Source organism: Squalius cephalus (genome assembly GCF_949319135.1).
Source record: "Squalius cephalus genome assembly, chromosome: 4".
Taxonomy (NCBI): Eukaryota; Metazoa; Chordata; class Actinopteri; order Cypriniformes; family Leuciscidae; genus Squalius; species Squalius cephalus.
In genome coordinates this window covers 35,459,576-35,477,345 of record NC_137125.1, presented here as the reverse complement: position 1 = coordinate 35,477,345, position 17,770 = coordinate 35,459,576, and the positions used below count along the sequence as shown (strand labels likewise).

The 17,770-nt window shown below is 35.3% G+C and overlaps 1 protein-coding gene across 1 annotated transcript in view; it reads left to right on the top strand.

The window, feature by feature from the left end:
* Window positions 1-17,770, top strand: part of LOC307156856 (copine-8) — a 121,803-nt gene that overhangs the window by 42,669 nt on the left and 61,364 nt on the right. The window contains exons 3-5 of the mRNA XM_079868540.1: window positions 1,657-1,703; window positions 3,854-3,957; window positions 13,839-13,878. Coding sequence (XP_079724666.1) covers window positions 1,657-1,703; window positions 3,854-3,957; window positions 13,839-13,878 — 191 coding nt within the window. The remainder of the gene's footprint in view (window positions 1-1,656; window positions 1,704-3,853; window positions 3,958-13,838; window positions 13,879-17,770) is intronic.

Sequence of the window (17,770 nt, the reverse complement as noted above, 5' to 3'; positions counted from 1 at the left end):
TAGCCATTTTATTTCCACTTTTCAAATATTTTCTTCATTGTATTTAAAATAAACACCTCTCTGAGCTGATATGCGATGGGAAAAGGGAGAAGAATGAGTTTCAGAAACTTGGGTCGGTTGCGTCAAACACTAACACTACCCACCTTGCTCTACTTCATTTATAATTTTATCTGGCTCAATCAGACAATTATAGGCAAACTTAAGGCGACCTCAAGGCGACCTGTTGGCACTTGATGTAAATAGACACTCTGCTATTTATTTTTTATTTTTATTATTAAAAGGGTTGGTTTTCTATGGAAGCTTGTTTCCGCCACAAAATAAAAAAATTTAAATGATAATTGCGACTTTTTATCTCACAATTGCAATTCTGACTTTATTTCTCAGAATTGCGAGATACAAAGTCAGAATTGCGTGAAATAAAGTCGCAATTGCGTGTTATAAAGTCAGAATTGCGAGATATAAAGTCAGAATTGCGTGAAATAAAGTCACAATTGCATGTTATAAAGTCAGAATTGCGAGATATAAAGTCAGAATTGCGTGAAATAAAGTCACAATTGCGTGTTATAAAGTCAGAATTGCGAGATATAAAGTCGCAATTGCGTCTTATAAAGTCAGAATTCTGACTTTTTTTCTCGCAATTGCGACTTTATATCATGCAATTCTGACTTTATAACACGCAATTGTGAGTTTATATCTCGCAATTCTGACATATTTTCTCAGAATTGTGAGATATAAACTCATAATTGTGAGATATAAAGTCCAATTCTAAGGGGGGAAAAAAGACGGATTTTTTAAAAAAAAATTTTTTACTTCAGAATAGTTTATCTCACAATTCTGACTTTATAACATGCAATTGCGACTTTATATCATGCAATGCTGACTTTATATCTCCCAATTGCGTATTATAAAGTCAGAATTGCGTGATATAAAGTCGCAATTGCGAGAAAAAAAGTCAGAATTCTGACTTTATAAGACGCAATTGCGACTTTATTTCACGCAATTCTGACTTCATAACACGCAATTGCGACTTTATTTCACGCAATTCTGACTTTATAAGACGCAATTGCGACTTTATTTCACGCAATTCTGACTTTATATCTCGCAATTCTGACTTTATATCTCGAAATTCTGAGAAATAAAGTCAGAATTGCGAGATGTAAACTCGCAATTGTGAGATAAAAAGTCGCAATTATCTCTTAAAATGTTTTATTCTGTGGCGGAAACAAGCTTGTTTTCTCATAATTTACTCACCCTCGATACATTCAAAAAGTCTATGAATTTCATTTTTCTGTGAAAAACAAAAAGATATTTTGAAAAATTTCAATGGTATTTTTTGATATTTTTCATTCAATGGAAGTCAATGGGCACTAAAACTGCTTGATTACCAACATTCTTCAAAATATCTTATTTTTTTTAAAGAAAGTAATACAGGTTTAGAACGACATGAGGGTGAGTTGAAAATGTCAGCTTTGTAGCTCATCCAGTGAGATTTTTATCTCATCGCATTCCCCTACTCTGGTTCTAAGCTGTTTCTCTTCAAATACAGTAGACCACAAGATTACACACTACAAATCTGAGTTAAGAATGTCAAAGGTCTTCTGGCATTTGAAAAATTCTCTGCCTTTTGTGTAACCCAATCTCTTTTTCTCTCCGCAGTCTGTGTGCTGTACACCCAAGCCATTGGCAACAAAGAGTGGAGAGAGGTGAGTGAAACAATCTGGCTTAGTCGTATCGACCCCTTGAAGGGCCTTGGCAGACCCTTGGTCGCATAAATATTCATACATGTAAATGTGGGGTTGGAATATTCTCAGAGTAATAATCTCAATTATTTTTGGCTTTCTGTGTCGATCAGTTCTTCATATTTTTGCCTTCCCAGCTAATAACAGGAAATATCAGGCTTTCTAAAGCCCCATTAAGAGGACTGTGTATTTATTAACTTCAATCACTAGCTGGTGAAATATTATAAGCGACACAGGAGATGTAATAACATTCTCGCCCACGCTTACATCAAGACAACTCCAGCCCACTTTTCAAGTCGGCTAATTAAAACGTTAAGTCCCTTTTACATGATTCATGTCAAGGCTTTAACGCACCTCTCAATGCTGTCATGTGACCTCCATATGAACGGTGTTGAAGGTAGCAAGAAAGTGGGAGGTGTATGTAGCAGGCACGGTGTATGGGTGTCTAAATGTTTGGTTTTCAAAGTTTCATAGCTTAAGATGTCCTCCCTATTATAAATGAAGCATTTATTTAATCTAGCTCTAAATACAGCTCGTTGTGGATCCTATGGGGCGAGGTGACGTCACCTAGCACCAGTCGAGTTTTCGAAACAATTTTAAAAAGATGGTTATGTCTATTTCGATGTTTCTGCGCAAGTTTAGCAGACAGTGAGGTTCGGGATCGGATGTAGCTGTTAATCTTCGTGGATGACCGTGAATTGGCGGTAGCCTATTGTATTAGTTATTATCTCGTAGTAGCCTATAGGCTACATTTTAATGCATCTTCTCTGTATAATAAGCCAAGCTCAGTCTGTTGTTAATGAAATCGAAAGTTAATGTTGTCTATTTCCACTTATGACCAGATTTGATTGAAACTGTCGGGCAGTGTTGTTGATCTGTATTGTTGAAAACTTAAAACAATTAAACGGAATTGTGAAATATTCGGCCTCATGTTATACGAGCAGAACTAAACTATGTTTTGAGGAAATATTAGATTCCTGACCACTTTTACAGTCTATAGGCCTTATGTCTAGAGAGATGCACTAACGCATGATTCCAAAGCGCTCTTCTTTGGTCAGAATCAAGGCGATCGCGGATAGGTCTGTCCTATGCACCAAAACTTTTTACAATGCAACAAAATATTTAAAGAGCATCAAGCTATTAAAATCTCTATTATGTAAGCACAGATAATATAACAGTATATTAGTCAGTCATTGTTATTAGGTTAAACAGTGATTTGATAACGTTTTTAATTTAAGCCCCACCCACAATTGGTCTGGCCCATCCAAAACTGGAATCCTGGTGCCGTGCCTGGTATGTAGTAAACATTGAAAACTTGTATTTGCACTTAGAACATAAAAAATAAAGTCCTGCTGATTGCTCCGATAAAGAAAAGAAAGCTTAGAAATATTAAAAGAGGATTCAACAAACTTTACAAAATTTCCATATACACTTGGTTAATGATAATTAATGAAGGTGTGGTCAAATTAGTGAAATTTCAAGGGCAAAAACGGTTCATTGTATAGATATTAGTGTAGAGATGCATGAATCACAGTTCACACAGAAGTCAGAAGATCCTGATCATGTGGAATCCTATTGAAATGACTGGATTTCACCTGTAAAAAATTGCCAAACAGCAATAAATGTGACTGTAGAACTTTAGAACTAGTTTAAAATATGTACTGAATCAGCCACTCCATCTGTTTTGATTTGATAACATACGCGTTTGGCACAAAATTTTGATTAAATATTTTAAAGCTTGACGCATGTCTCGGATCGTGCTGGTATAATACACATGAACACGAAGATGAAGATAATTAGGCAGTCTTTAATACATCCACAGGGTAATACACAGTAGTGAAACACATAGACGACATTCGACAGCAATGAACAGAAACAAGGGAACTTAAATACAAACAGCCGACAGTGATTACGACTCAAATCAGAAACCATGACAACAAAACAAGGCAGGGAAAAATGGTGCAAATGAGTGACTGTGACAGCATAACTACTAAAATGTATATTCATTATAAAAATGCCCATGTCGTTTAAAGTTTTTATTCATTTACGAGGGTGGATTAAAATAAAAATATGTTAATGTAAATCGTTTCAATTGACCTTCCTTTGTTTTTCAGTTTGGGCGGACGGAAGTTATCGATAACACTTTGAACCCAGATTTTGTGCGCAAATTCGTATTGGACTACTTCTTTGAAGAAAGACAGAACATAAGGTTTGATCTGTAAGTATCAATAGATATTCCTTCACTTTTGGCCACTACTGTAAATGCAGCCAAAGCTAATGTCTGGCCTAGAAAAATTGTCCACCGAAAAAACATGTTCACCGTTTATTCAAATATTATTGAAAATGTGTTAAATATTTTGTGCAATTATAGTTGAGTCAATTGATTTATTTGTGCCAAATTGAGTGGATATTTTTTGGCCAGGCTGTCATACAAAGAAAGTATGAACACATGCAAAAACATGAGAAAACCAGCAAAATATTAATAACTTATTATGTATAGTCAATGTATGCTGTATGTAGTCATTTTTCCTGTGTTTTGTTTTTCTATGTATTTTTTTTATATATATATAGTTTGCCTATTTTGCCAATAATTTTGTCAGATAAATACCTTAGTGTTTTATTCTTTTCCCATATTTAAAATATATAAAAAAAAAATATATATATATATATATATATATATATATATATAAAATAGTTTCCTCATATTTTGATGGTTTAATCGAATTTTAAGGTCATTAAAAACAAATATCCATTCCAGACATCACTTTTGGCCACTACTTTTGTTACATGTATGATCTGTGGTAAAGAATGTGGAATTGCCTCTCATGGCAGATTTTATTTCTTCATTTTCTTGATATCCCAAGAAACATATGTTACTTTTCCACTGTGTGTTTTTTTTTTTTTTTTTTATAAATAAGACCTTTTTTTTTTTTTTTTTTTTTTTTTTTTTTTTTTAGAGAGCTACATATGGGAATTTATTTGTTCAATAAAATACCTTAATCACCTGTTGAACAATAAAAACGCCATCTTTGCATGGCTTATACAACATTTCTAATCCCTCAGTTCTCTTTTTTTTTTTTTTTTTTTTTTTATTGCATTACAATATAAATCAATACAATGGAAATAACACAAAACAATGAACATGAACATGTGGGGATACAGAGAAAATTAAAGTAAATAATAACAGTAAATAAAATACAATTACAACTTACATAAAACTTGTTCTATAATACAGGATGTTTTCAAAGCTTTTTTATTGGAGGGGATTTTTTGAAGTGAAGACAATAATAACTGTAAATCATAAGCAAAAATTTTGCAACTAGGTTTGAATTTAAGGTATCTTGCTTTGTGAATATGGTATTTTCCCATCATACAGAAAAAGTTTAATATATCATCTAGCTTTTTATTTTCAGAGACATCAGAGTGAAAAATAACCTTTCTGACAGAAATATTACATAACTGATGAAATGCAAGAAATATGGAAGCTGAAATTTGAAGCCAAAATTGTTTAGTATAAGAACAGAAGTAAAATAAGTGTAAAATAGATTCTTCCTCCTCTTGGCAAAAAGAGCATAGTGGGGAAATATTACTGTAAAATTTACTTAGATATTTATTACAAGGGTAATAACGGTGAATAATTTTTAAATGGATTTATTTTATTTTATTATGAAACAAAAATTTGTTTGGCACTGTCCATACCTTATGAAAAGTGATATTTGGGAAAAGCGCTAACCATTTCCCATAAGCTTTAATAATTGAATTATTACTATCAGTCATAAAGTTTCTTAAAAATATATTTGTACATTTAATATCCAGGATATTTTTACCTTGTATAATTAGTTGAGGGACATTCATATTTAAATTACCATATGATTTATAAGATTTCACCAAAAACAACAAATTAAGAGGGATAGTCTTTGTAAGTTTAATGTAGTTCTGTTTTGATACATTTAAACCATATAGTTCAGTAAAATCTTTATAAGAATAGAAGTCTCCACTATTGTTTACTAAGTCTGAGACAAAAACAATGCCCTTATGAAACCAATCAGGAAAGAAAAAAGATTTGCGGGCAGATAAAATGTATTGATTATTCCATATGATATGAGGAGAAAAATTGTGTTTAAAGATCAGCTTCCATGACACAAGGGCTTGCTTATGAAAATTTGAAAGTTTCATAGGTAGTCTCGTACATTTAAAATCACAAGAAAGCAAAAAATTTAAATCTCCACATCTTTTAAAGATCGTATTAGGAATCCAGAACCAGACTGAGTTCCCCTTTAAACATTTTTTCAACCAGTTTATTTTAAAAACCTGATTCAAGGAAAAAAAATCTAAAACATTCAAACCTCCCTTTGAGTATGGCTTAGTTAAAGATTTCCTGCTAATGTGTTCCCCTTTATTTTTCCATATAAATTTAAAGTTAAGAGAGTCAATAGATTTACAGGTGACAGAATCAACATAGAGTGATATAGAAGGATAAACAAAGCGTGAAATTCCTTCAGCCTTAGATAACAAAATTCTGCCATATATAGTAAGGTCTCTTTGTAACCATAAATTTAAAATCTTTTTGGCAGATTCTAATTTAGGATGGAAATTTAAAGAAATTCTCTCCTGGGCAGATTTACAGATATAAATACCAAGATATTTAACAATATTTTTTACTGATATTCCATCAATAGATGTCACATCTGATTTGTGTATAAACATTATTTCACTTTTTTTTTGTATTTATTACTAGCCCAGATGCATAAATAAGACCATGGAGGGAGGTGTAAAGTTTATGTAGAAACGATTTGTTGATTAGTTTCTTAATTTAGTGGCTTATTTAAAATTTGCTTATAGAATGTGATATGTGTTATGTAATTGAAAAGACATTAATTAAAATAGTTTCATGACTGAGAAGGAAAAAACTGGAGGACACCCTTTCTTGTTATCCTTTTTTTTTTATGTATTTAAAATGTCAACGAATTCAGATTTTTCACCAGCCCACATCTTCAGTCACTAATTAGTTTTGAACAAGAATGTTTGGTCCAAATTAATAAGTAGGGTACATAAACATTTATTAAACCTGTCTTATTGGTGAATATATTAAACTTCAACTTGGACAAGAACTTTAATTGTAAAATTTCAAATTCACACTATTATTAGGCATGACATCTCAAACACTGGAGTGACACTTTAACGACAGATGTGTCAGCTACTGTAAACCCAACCATAAGAGAACTGTCAGTGTATGTTTTGTGCACTTCTATAAGCAGATGTCACAACTAAAACCCCTTCTCATGAGTCACACATTCTGTACAGTCAAGAGAGCAGCCTCTCTCCCTAACAGAAAACCCAGAAATAAGAATTATAGCTCAATAACACATTTGCTGATTTACTGTATAAACATTTAGGGTCACTTTCCGTGATGACAGGGTGTGATGTACGACTGTGCTGGTTGATATTGGACTTTTTTTTTTCTATTCAGTCAATACCTGATATTTAATTGTGCACGCTCAGTTCCCTTTTTTACATTTATTAAAAGTAAGCTTATTTGACAGAAAAGGCAATCTTAAAAACAGTAATAATTCTGAGTTTAAAAACACTTGTTAAATGTAATATTTACCCAATTCTAAAATGAATACCTAGTTTTCATACTGTACACTATAGTTTTGTGATGCATAATTAATTTTAATTTTCATTTAAGTTTTAGTTATTTTGTTACATTCTTTTCATTTGTATTTGTTTTTTTAAATATTTATATTTAGCTTTATTTAATCCTTATTTCAGTTTAAATTTTAAGTTTAATTGTAGTACTTCAAAGTAATCTTATTTTATTTCAGTTAGTTGCCAAGGTAGGATTTTTTAAAATGTTTTTAAAATATATATATTTTTTTTATTTCAGCTTTATTTCAATTAAGATTTTTTTATCTTAAATTTTGTTTTAAATCAGGATCATTCCATCCGTAATTACAATAAATAATTTTGGATTTATGTCCAAATCTTGGATCTTTCCAAAGGGTGTATACATTTCACCTTTGTGTATGTGTGTATGCGCTAATATTTGTTATAGTTTTGTGCCTGTCTAAATGTGTTTGTATGTGTGTATTTAGGCATTTATGGTTGTATTTTAGAACAGATATGAGTCATTCTGTATCCGTTGGCCCAAGTGTGTGTGAGGAATTTGTTTGTGTGTCTTTAGGCTTCAGCATGAGTGTGTATGTCTGTAGGCAGAGTGTGTGTGTTTTGTCGCTGTGGATCGGTGTCCCCGCTCGACGGCCTGTCATACTGGGTCTGTAAATCTGCAGCAGACATGAGAGGGGGTCACGAGGTCGCGTGGGCAGTGCCTCCGAGACGATAGCGAAACCAAAGCACCAATGATGAGGATGACATGGCACGTCACCATGACAACAAGGGGGATTGAGCCCCACAAATGAATAGAAGAGGCAGACAGATGATAAATAGATATATTTGAGGTAGAGCTATATGTAACCCTAGAGATATTTTACGATTCAGAGATCCTTCAATATTTGTTGCTTTTCTTGTCCTCTCTCTTTTTTCTTCCTCTCTTTATGTCTTTATCTCTCCATTGTGCTGTGACAGGGCAGAAGAGAATGATTCATGTTGTCTGTGCTTTATTAATGCTGTTCTTTCTCCGTAATGAGAAACAGGCACGCGTGAACTCCCCTCATAAGAGCGTAATCTAATTAAAGCCCAGCTCAAAGTCTCCCATCATTGATTTTGGAACCAACCACTGTATTCCTTCTTGAGCAAGCATTACTATTACTTCTGGGAATATTTAGGGTAGATTTATACAAACTCCTGACACTGAGTGTCACTCTGGCACATCATTCGCCCCACAGCGTTTGGGCTTCATGTATAACGCTTAAAACTGTGTATGAAATCATGCAGCTTGTTGAAGAAGAGTGTGCTATTACATTTCTGTTCATAAGCACAGCAACCACCTAGCAGCACTCTAGAAACCATTCAATGCTCACTAGCAACTGCATAGTAACTCCTTAGCAATCACTCAGAACTTCCTAACAGCCAACCAGAACATATGATCAACCATCTAGAAACAATCCAACAACCACCCCTTACACCATAGCAACCACCTAGCAACACTCTATCAACCACCCAGAGCTTGCTATCAAATGTATAGCAATGCATTAGCAACCCTTAGAACTTCGTTACAGCCAGCCAGAATGCACAATTAACCATCTAGAAATACTCTAGCAACCACCCGTTACACTATAGCAACCACCTAGCAACACTTTAGCAACCACCCAGTACTAGTAATTGCAGAGAAATGCCTTAGCAACCACTCTGAGCTCACTCAGCAACCCAGAACACACCATCAACCATCTAGAAACACTCTAGACACAATGTTTCTCATCTAAATCTTTCTGGGAGTTGAGAAACACTGCCCTAGCAACCACCTCTAACACCATAGCAACCACCCAGCACTCACTACCATAGCAATGCTTTACCAATCTCTCAGAACTCAAGAACACTATAGCAACCACCTAACAATTCTCTAGCAATTCTCAGCATTATAGCAATTTCATAGCAATGCCTTAGCAACCACTCAGAACTCCCTAGCAGCCACCCAGAACCCAATGCTTTAGCAACCACCCAACACGCAATAGCAATTGCATAGCAACACCTTGGCAACCACCAGAAACTCCCTAGCAGCCACCCAGAACACAACGCTCTAGCATCCACTCAGCACTCACTAGCGACGCCTTAGCAACCACCTAGAATGCCCTAGCAACCACCCTAACACTATAGCAACCACCTAACAATTATCTAGCAACCACCCAGCATTCACTAGCAACTCCATAGCAACACCTTGGCAACCACCAGGAACTCCCTAACAGCCACCCAGAACACAACGCTCTTACATTGACCCAGCACTCACTAGCAACACCTTAGCAACCACCCAGCACTTATTAGCAACTGCATGGCAACACCTTAGCAGGCACCCAGAACACAATGCTGTACCAAAAGCCCTGCACTCCCTAGCAACTACATAGCAACACCTTAGCAACTACCCAGAACACGACGATCTAGCAAACCAAAAACTTACCAAACTACTAACTAACAATCACTTACCAAAAAGTGCGTAGCTAACTGACAATACACAACCATCTAGAAAACTGTGGCAACTTGGTTAAAAATAAGTCAGAACCTAGTATCAACATAGCAACTCCTTACACCCGCACAACCTTAGCATCACAACATCAAGTGTTGTACTGGTGGCAACAATTTCTTAAATGATAATAATACAAAAAAAAAAAAAAAAAAAAAAAAAAAAAAAAAATATATATATATATATATATATATATATATATATATATATATATATATATATATATATATATATATATATATATATATATATATATATATATATATATATATATATATATATTATAGAAGATCCGACAATGCAACCAACCTGTTGCTCTGTATAAATTTTGATCTTACTTCATCTGAGCAAATTCTAGCATTAGCAATGCAGTTTGTGATAAATGTGTCATGTTTCAGTGCTGACTGTTTGAATCCTACGTGCATGTTTGTGTACGTTAGACTGACAGATTCCCATCAGTGCATGTGGTGCTATAAATAGTGTTCGGAGAGAGAAGCATAATGCGGTTTAGTCAGAGTGTGTAAATGGGAAGCTGTTTGTGTCGTTCCCTTCAGGGTCTGTTGTGTGTGTGGGCAGACAGCACACTACGCTACAATCGGCTGTAATGGCTATGCTGAGCGTCTCTACGTATGCACACATAATTTATTTTCTGGGTCTTGTTTCTCAGTGGAGGGGAACAAGAGTGGCTGTTTGTATTTAGTCATTTTCATGTCTTTATAGTGGAATTCATTAGTGGTCTTGGATATAATGAGTGTGAAACTAGACTTTTTTTTTTTTTTAGATCTCTTTAATTCATATGTCAATTGTTTCTACTAAATAGCAGAATGAAGAAGTAGAATAAAAGGGGAGCTAATAGAGACTTTTGCTTAATGGTGCGATCATGTTTGCGAAATTTTGAGTCTGTTGTATATTGTGTAGCAATGTATGAGTCACTTTTAAACCAAGCAGCTTTCTGCAAATCCTTACTGCTATGTATGTTATGTATGTTATGTATGTATGTTTTTTTTTTTTTTTTTTTTTTCTGGGAACATCTGCATCTCATGTCACATTACAACTCATGTTTGCCTTGATTTTTAGAAGAACTCTGGAAAGAGTTTTGTATTATTAATAGCCTTGGAGTTGACTCTAGAGGTGTGAACTTAGTGTTAGGTCACATATTTAGTTTATTTGTTTAATGAATGGTACTTTGGATTTGACTTCTGGGAACAAGGATCCTTTCAATGTCAATTTGGACAGTCTGAGATGGAAATTTCCAGGCAGTGTTGAAAAAGTGCACTAATTTGAGAAAAGTCTAGAACATACCGGTAATACGTATTCTTTCAATCATTCATCTCTTTATTATAACTTGGATTATTGGGTTTTTACTAAACATTCTTCTCCGAGTCACGTATTGTAACTGCTTGGCTTGAGTCCATTTATATGAATACATGGATCTGTGTCAGTGAGAGTTCCTGTGCATTTCCAGCAATACAAAAGACCATGAAGGTCAAGGAGCTGGAATTCTGAAGATCATTCTGAGTAGAAATTAGATCATGAATAATGACAAGAATGTGAGAACATTTCCGAGGCTTACAGAGAGGTTTATTTTTGAAAAGATGAAAAATCATGGAAGAACTGCCCATTCAAAACTGAACGTCCTATCAAAAAAACGTCATGCCTAGGATAAAGAATCATTACAGGGTATAGACCATTTGCATATGCAAATTGAAAACAAGACTTTGGGACAAAAACAAGGAAGCGGAGAGTAGTTTCCATTTTTGGCACCTAAACATCCGCTGCTTGAGCTTAACATACTTTAGGTACTTTACATTGCCCAAAGGTTTACGAGAGCCTCAGTTAAGGAGAAGATTCTGAGTTAAGAGCATATTTATTTTTTGAAGAGCTTTTGGGCCTCAGTTTGGCATATTCCTAAAGTAGCACATCAAACTGAGAAGAACATCACGCTAGAGTGGACAAGGGTGGTGGCAGCTTCACGCTTTGGGGATGTTCCTCTGCGGCAGGGTCTTGGAAAACTCCAGGATAGAAAAAAATGCATGGTGCTAAGTACGGGAATCTCCTGAGGCAAAGACCTGCTGCATGTATGCAAGAGGACAGAGAGTTCAGTACATCCGCCTACAGGACAATTACCCCAAACATACTGGAACATGCAAGAAGAACCACTGTAATGGCTTAAAGCCACAAATGTAGATGTCCTAGAGTGCTTCACTTAAAGCCCAACTTGAGCCTGAACAGATTTGCCAAGAAAAAGTATCGCTCACTGTCAAGAACGGTAACCAAAAGAGAGTTCTACAAAGTGTTAAATATGTGAAGCCGTAATTGCAATGAATTAACTTCCATAATGTGAAACATTTCTGACTGAAACATTTTTAAGGGGGGATTTAAGGGGGAAAAGTGCAGGATATGTAAGGAATCATGTACATCCAGCCGGTTATCGCAGAATAAACCCCGCCAGGGTGATCAGGACCTGATCATATATTAATAAAAGCAAAGCGGATTACACAGTATTTCACCACGTAAACAATTATGGGGATAAGAGTTATTGATTTGAAATTAAATTGTTTTAAATTCGTACATGTTTGTTATCTTATAATCCAACAGTGTACAAAACAATCGTCGCAAAATGGCAGCAGCTGCGTTTTTATGAAACAAGAGAGAGTGAGTCTGTGATACCTGGAAGACATAACTGTACATAAAATATTGATTTGAGTTTTAAGATTTTATTAGCTCACCAAACGCAAAACTTCCATGAGGAAAAACCATTCTTAGCAAGCGTAAAGTGCCGACTTCAGTTACCCGGATGAGCCTGTGTGTTATCGTTTTTTACTGGTTGTTATAGAGGGATAACATACCGCTGGATGGCACGATTGACCAATCAGAATCAAGTATTCCACAGAGCCGTGTAATAATGATATTTTTGGCTATTTTTTCTCACCCATATGGCCTTGTTTATGTCAGCCGAAAACAATTTCAGAAAAGAAAGTTGCTACATTTTAGTAAAAAAAAAAAAAAAAAAAAAACCTGTGCAGTTCTGTAAAGCAATTAAATTACAGAAAAGAATGGTTAATATACTTTGTAGGCGAAAGAAAGAGTCAACGTACACCTCTGACGACCCTCTCTTTCATGATGAGTTTACCACCTTCCAGAAGCTCCCTTGAGGGCGTAGAAATTGTTCCCTAGATAAAGAGCAAATCTCAGTTTTCTCAGGTCTGGTTGTGTGTTATTGTGTGTGTGTGTGTGTGTGTGTGTGTTAAGGGTTAAGCCTGTGTCAATGTATGGTTTTATTCCCATTCTAGGGTCATGCAGTATTTATGAATGTGAAGATGTATAGCTGAATAGAACATCAGTCCCTTTTGGGACTTCTTATGTAACATATTCACCTCATTCATACATTTACAAACACTCAAGACACATACAGTATAAACCAGTGAAAGTTATATGAAGGAAAATATGAAAAAATGGTTTTGAAATTAGTTGAAAATGAAAGGGAACGTCAATTATTATGCTTAGCACACAGCTGGGTTTGTATCTGATTTGGCTGCCCCAGTTATGACAAAGAGATTAAAACTCTCATTTTTAAAGAAATGGTAAATCATGCATAAATATCAGACCAAATCATTTCAAAGCTGTTGCCATGTGACTCTTTAGCCCTTTGCATTTAACATGACCATATACCCTTGTGAGAGCTGCCTATACACAGACATCATTTTCAAAAGGTTGGCAGCAGTCCCAGAATGCATTGTGGTTAGGTTAGTGCAAAGATTCATCCAAAATGGTGGGCAAAGTCGAAGGATATGCTGGATATCTGCTTTGATTGTGTGGAATGAGTTGGTTCAAAGAACTACAGGGTCAACAGATAATTTATTATTACACAAGCAATAAATACAGAATTGATGACTATACAAATAAAATACTAGTTATTCTGGTTGTGTGTCCTTTCTCAATATGTCCTTCTCTTGTTTTTTCAGGTATGATGTCGACTCCAAGAGCTCCAACCTCTCAAAACATGTAAGTCTCAGAAACTGCTCTGTGTTTCCTCTCAGACTCTATACACACTTATCTCCTCATGGCCATTATGAAGTTTAGCATGCCATCATACACACTCACTCCGTAGTAAAAAAAAAATCGCATAGTGCTTGTAATCAGCTGGTCTGTTCATATGAGAATAAAGAGGCAAATGTGGGTTAATAGAGGCGTGTGATTAGAAACGCTCTCACAGAGAGAGTGGCGTGATTGAAGCTGTGTTTTGGTGCTCACGCGGGTCCCTGAGGTGTCATCTCACACAGTGATGATGGTTTGGAGTAAAAGATGCAAATTCATGTCCCATCTGTGCTCGTCATGGGACGTGGCCATAATAATGCTATTCCTTTTATTTCTTTCAAGCTTCAATCAGTCTTCCAATCAATCAACCCAAAATCTCCAACATCCACCCTCACTCCATCTGGCATCAATAAATATATAAATCAGCTAAAACTCCCACCCATGAACTGTCAATTAAGCAATTAGTCAGGGCATACATCCAACCATCCATCAAGAATCAGTTGTCAATAAACCAATCAATCAATCAATACATGGGTGAACTTTTTCTAAGTTCCATTATATTGGTAGTTTTCTATAAATCTAAAGAATTCGATTTTCTTCGAAGTTTCACCTATGACATCAGGCTGCAAAACCATTTTGGTTCTTATTGGAACCTTTATTTTTAGTCTGTTAATTCCATGGTAATTACAAGGCAAACTAACAATAGTAGGGGTCATGTATTGCTGGTTAATTCAGCATTCGTAGTGCATGAGACTGTGGGCTTCCATCAGTGGTGTAAAGTGGAACTGCTTAATGAAACACATCACGACATTTACTAATCCAGACACTCAACAACACCATTGATCTAAACCAGCCGCACATTTCTCTGGAAACCTTCTGAATCCCAGCATCTGTACTGCTATTGTTTCCTGCCGTGATCATGTGGACACACTGGGAGAAAGAGACAGATAAACTGATCTCTCCACACATCATGCACAAGAGTGTTTGAAAACACACTCAGTGACTCCAGTGTGCACACAGGTTTCATCCCTGAAAATTACCACCTCCAAATTATCTCCCAAATCAGACACAGTTCTTCCTGGTGCTTTACTCCCTCCCTCGGTCACCCAGAAATCAATATCGCCCTCTTCCCCCCTGACTTGGAAAGACAAACACAGCTTGTCCAATCCCAAAGGGAATTTGGTACTGCATAAATCCATTACAGGATGTGTTGACATGCGAAGAGTGACTACGCTCCATCGTCAGGTGACAATTAAGGGAAACTGCTGCAGGGAAAAAAACACACATGCAGGGAAAGAAACAGTGAGAGGGAAAAAGGAAAAGGAGGTCGTCTTTGTAAAGTTTATAGACAATAAAGATTGATTATTCGTATTCATCTTCAAGAATACAAATTGCAAGTCAAGTCGCCAGCAGTAATTAGGGAAGCAGTAGGACATGTGGCGTAGGAGCAGCATAGCAGTAGGAAAATGTAGCTTTTCATAAATAACTGAGGATGAACTCAAAGAGAAAAGACTAGTGTCTAAATTAGTAACTGTTGAAAATAAAAATAAAAAGTTCAGCCTGAAAAAAAATAATCATGTTATTCCAAACCCATATGAATTTTTTTATCCCAGGGAACACAACAATCCGCATACAGTGAAAAAAAATACAGTGACTGCAAGCTGATATAAAAGTAGAATGCAAATAGTTTAACTATAGATGAAGTCTTTCATCTCCACCATAGCACTAAGTCTTATTTCATTCTCAAATATATAAAATTACTGTGTCACATTTGGTAATAAGATATAAGAACTAATGCCATCATTAATGTCAAACATGGCACAGTACATGCTCACACCATTGATTAACCAATAATTAGTTAATTGTGTATAATTATTTTTTAAAGTAAATAAAAAAAATGACTTGCTAAACCTGTTGTTTTTAAAATGGTGCACTTCTCTAGATTGAGTCATGGGCAGGTGCTTCAAAGACTCAGAATTACATTAAATAATCTCTGGGGTGCCTCAGGGTTTAGTGATTGGCCCTATTCTCTTCTCGATATATACAACTTTTTCAATCAGTTTAACAACGGATATTTGACATGCAAAATGTAACTTTGTAACTTTTTTGACATGCAAAATGTAACTTAATTTAAAGTTAGTTTTGAACTGTACAGTATGTCCCTCAGTTGTTCTGTGTTTCTCTGCTGTTTTTTTTTTTTTTTCTGAAAAATAAATGTCCCCTGTCTGTCAGCCACTAGTTAGTATTACAATAAAATTATGTCTTTAAATATAAATACAAACATACTCGCTAAGGCGAAGCAGTTGGTCTCATTCATTCTTACTCGCTAGATGTCTTATTTTAGTTTTCTCCTGGGCCATTTTATCATTCTCTCTCCCATCACTGCACTTTCCATTGATGCACATTTTTATTAATACAAAATATAGTAAATGAAATTCTGTGATGTTCAGCATACACAAAGAGTATCACCTATCCTTTATTAAAATGCTGTTGCGAAGATCAGTGGGGCAGAAACTTCACAGCTCTGCCAAGATGAATTTGAATTCTAATGGCTTTTTTAAGTCTTATGCTGCGCTTCACTTATGATCATTTATCAAATGGGTGACAACATTTCAACATGATGTGTGAACCGCTTCAGCCCTTGAAATAATGTTGTTTTTGATTATATTATTGCTTTCATGGACTTTTTTCAAGGCAAGTCACCTTTATTTATATAGCGCTTTTTATGATACAGATTGTTTCAAAGCAGCTTTACAGTGACAATGCAACAAAGTTTGTTTCGGCTGTACAGCACACCTAGAAACAGAGTCTTTCATCTGGAGTCAGAGTCAAGTCTGGAGTTTTTAAGCTGGAGTCCGAGTCAAGTCTGGAGTCTTTATCACTGGAGTCTGAGTCAAGTCTGGAGTCTTTTGTCACAAGTCCGAGTCGAGTCTCGATACATTTCATGCCTTAAAAAAAAAAAAAAAATTCTCAAACTCAAAAATCATATTATTTGTATTATATAGATAGACAAAATATATGATCTTTCTATTATCTGTTTTGTTTGTAATAAAGGTCCTAAGATTTAAGGGATAATGTAAATCCAGCGTGTTACTTTATAATCCATAACAATGTATAAAACAATCATCCTGGCAACAAGACAAGTAGTTATTTTGAATGCAAACGCTAAGTGGACGCAAGATGCTGCCAGTCATTTCAGGTCGAGTCCGAGTCAAGTCTGAAGTCTATTAAAATGCGACTCGAGTTCGGGTCTCTATCTCATCTGGGAAGGCTCTAACTTGAGTGCTCATCTCTGCCTAGAAGAAGATAGTGTCATAGTCAAGCTTGAGTAAATTCAGTGAGGGTTCATTTCTGTTGTAAATTATTAATTTAGTTAATTTATCTATACAGCCGCTTCGGAGAAAACAGTGATGTTATCGTCCAGCTCAGTTCAGTTCTCATATAATGTCAAGTCAAGTCATCTTCATTTATATAGCGCTTTTAACAATGTAGATTGTTTCAAAGCAGCTTTACAGAGATAAACGTATAATTTAAGGTAAGATTGTTTTGGCTTTATAGCGGTTCTTTAATAAAGTTATTTTCCAGCTAAAGTAAGTTTTGATTGATTCGCTTCCGTCGCGACAATCATTTGTTATTAAATTAGGGGCCGCTAAGAAGACACCATTCTCTCTACACAGACTTTAAACGCGAACCTGTGAGAAACACTGATGGCGTTCACATGTGCATTAAGAATTGGTTCTATAGTTATGTGCGTTTGAATATATGTGCGCAGGTTTGGAATTCCCTACAAACCAAGCCTAAACAAAGTACTGGTGTTTCCTTATAGTTTTGATTAAGAATTTTATTGTATTTTATTTTA